Here is a 1,859-nt window from a genome sequence, read left to right as displayed (position 1 = left end):
TCCCTTTTTTTTCAAAAAAAAAAAAAGTGTGATTTTCATAACACTATAATAGTACATGCGTAGGAGTGTGATTTGTGAAGTAAATGAACCCTGTGAATGCATTTCCCAATTAATACGGTCCATTTTTTAAAATGGTTTAGTTTAGAGCTTTATTAATCCCCTTGGGGCAATTAATTCAGACTTTCGTGGTGCTTCACTTATACAACACTTAACACACAGATACAAATACTCAAAATACACCAAATACATAAGAGAGGGGGGGTTAAATAAGTATACTGCTGATATTAGTGTTGATGAAACAGAATTTCCAGCCCCAGTTAGTTTTCAATTCAAAACATCAGTTGCGGTCACTTGAAAAGTCTCGTTTCCGCTTTGGTTCTTTGGTCAGGTGTGAGCGTCTCGCTCAGTTTCTGTAACGTCGTCTCGCCTGCTTTCTTTCAGGTCCCTCGTGGCATCCACCCACAGCTCTGCTGCTGTAGACAGCATAACCACACCGTTCACCAGCTCACCAGAACCCCTGACCCGCTCCGCTTCGCCTCTGACCCTCTGCCATGTCTGTGGTGTCTCAGATGAGTCTGGAGGACGTGGGGGCCCTGATCCTGGGGCCCTCATCTCTGATGGCTGACCCCTTTGGGCCCCTTCTGGACGAAGATGAGGAGAGTGCTCTGTCGGAGGGGTGGTCGTCGCCCCTCTCCTCTTCCTCCTCTCTCTCGCCCCTCTCTCCCTCTCGTCACGCTTCTGTAGGGTGCAAATCCGAGCTGCTGGCGCTCTCCTGGCCGCCGCAGAGCAAAGGTGAGGCTTTACACTCAACCGCTGCACGTTTGCACTGGAAGCTCAATGCAGCACACTCGTGCAAAACAAGCCCGTGGTCAGTGTTGTGATGGCTTTTGGTGTGGGTCAATTGAATGGGTCCAGGGTTATTAAACTTAATTAAAAGTGTAAAGTAAAAAGAAAATTAACAAATGTATTTGCCAAGGCAACATTTCTTGTTTTAGTCTAACTTGATGTACTAAAATAACTAATACCAAAACTGAAAAAGTAATTAAAACTATATAGGCATATTTAAAAAAAAAATAAAAAAAATAATAAAACTGGCAAAAACTTTAAAATTAAAGCGGAAGTAATAAAAAGGCAACATTTCTTGTTTTAGTCTAACTTGATGTACTAAAATAACTAATACCAAAACTGAAAAAGTAATTAAAACTATATAGGCATATTTAAAAAAAAAATAATAATAATAATAATAAAACTGGCAAAAACTTTAAAATTAAAGCGGAAGTAATAAAACCACTCAAAATGCACTCAAATAGTGTCTTGATGCTAAAATAACTCTAGATGGAATCATTAGTAAAACCAAATGCACAATAATGTGTATATTGTTTTTCAGAGATTTACTGGTATTTTGTTGGTGAACACAGAACCAAGATTGTTATTGTAGCTGATAATAAAAATATCATTAAACCCATAAACATTTTCATTGCTTGCAATAAAATATTCTAAAAGACCATACATTTATTTTGCCAAACTAAGACTAGAACTGAAAAATGAATGTACTATATTGAGAGAAACTAAACAAAATTGGTTAACTAAATTACAAACCGTTTAAAATTAAAACAGAAAATATAAAAATAGTTAATCCAAAACTACAAATGTGACTCTGGAGCACAATACATTGTATGGGTCACAATTATACATTTCTCTTTTATGCCAAAAATCATTAGGATATTAAGTAAAGATCATGTTCCATGAAGATATTTTGTAAATTTCCTACCGTAAATATATCAAAACTTAATTTTTGATTAGTAATATGCATTGCTAAGAACTTCATTTGAACAACTTTAAAGATGATTTTCTCAATA

General features: G+C 36.4%; 1 protein-coding gene across 2 annotated transcripts in view; it reads left to right on the top strand.

Moving 5' to 3' along the window:
- Positions 1 to 1,859, top strand: part of atf4a (activating transcription factor 4a) — a 7,891-nt gene that overhangs the window by 1,158 nt on the left and 4,874 nt on the right. For both annotated transcript variants that reach the window (XM_016458136.1, XM_016458135.1), the window contains exon 2: positions 442 to 792. In XM_016458136.1, coding sequence (XP_016313622.1) covers positions 552 to 792 — 241 coding nt within the window. In that variant the 5' untranslated portion in view covers positions 442 to 551. The remainder of the gene's footprint in view (positions 1 to 441; positions 793 to 1,859) is intronic.

Source organism: Sinocyclocheilus anshuiensis, unplaced genomic scaffold (assembly GCF_001515605.1).
Source record: "Sinocyclocheilus anshuiensis isolate Anshui unplaced genomic scaffold, SAMN03320099.WGS_v1.1 scaffold91, whole genome shotgun sequence".
NCBI lineage: Eukaryota > Metazoa > Chordata > Actinopteri > Cypriniformes > Cyprinidae > Sinocyclocheilus > Sinocyclocheilus anshuiensis.
The sequence above is the reverse complement of the archived record's forward strand: the minus strand, read 5'-3'. Positions and strand labels throughout refer to the sequence as shown.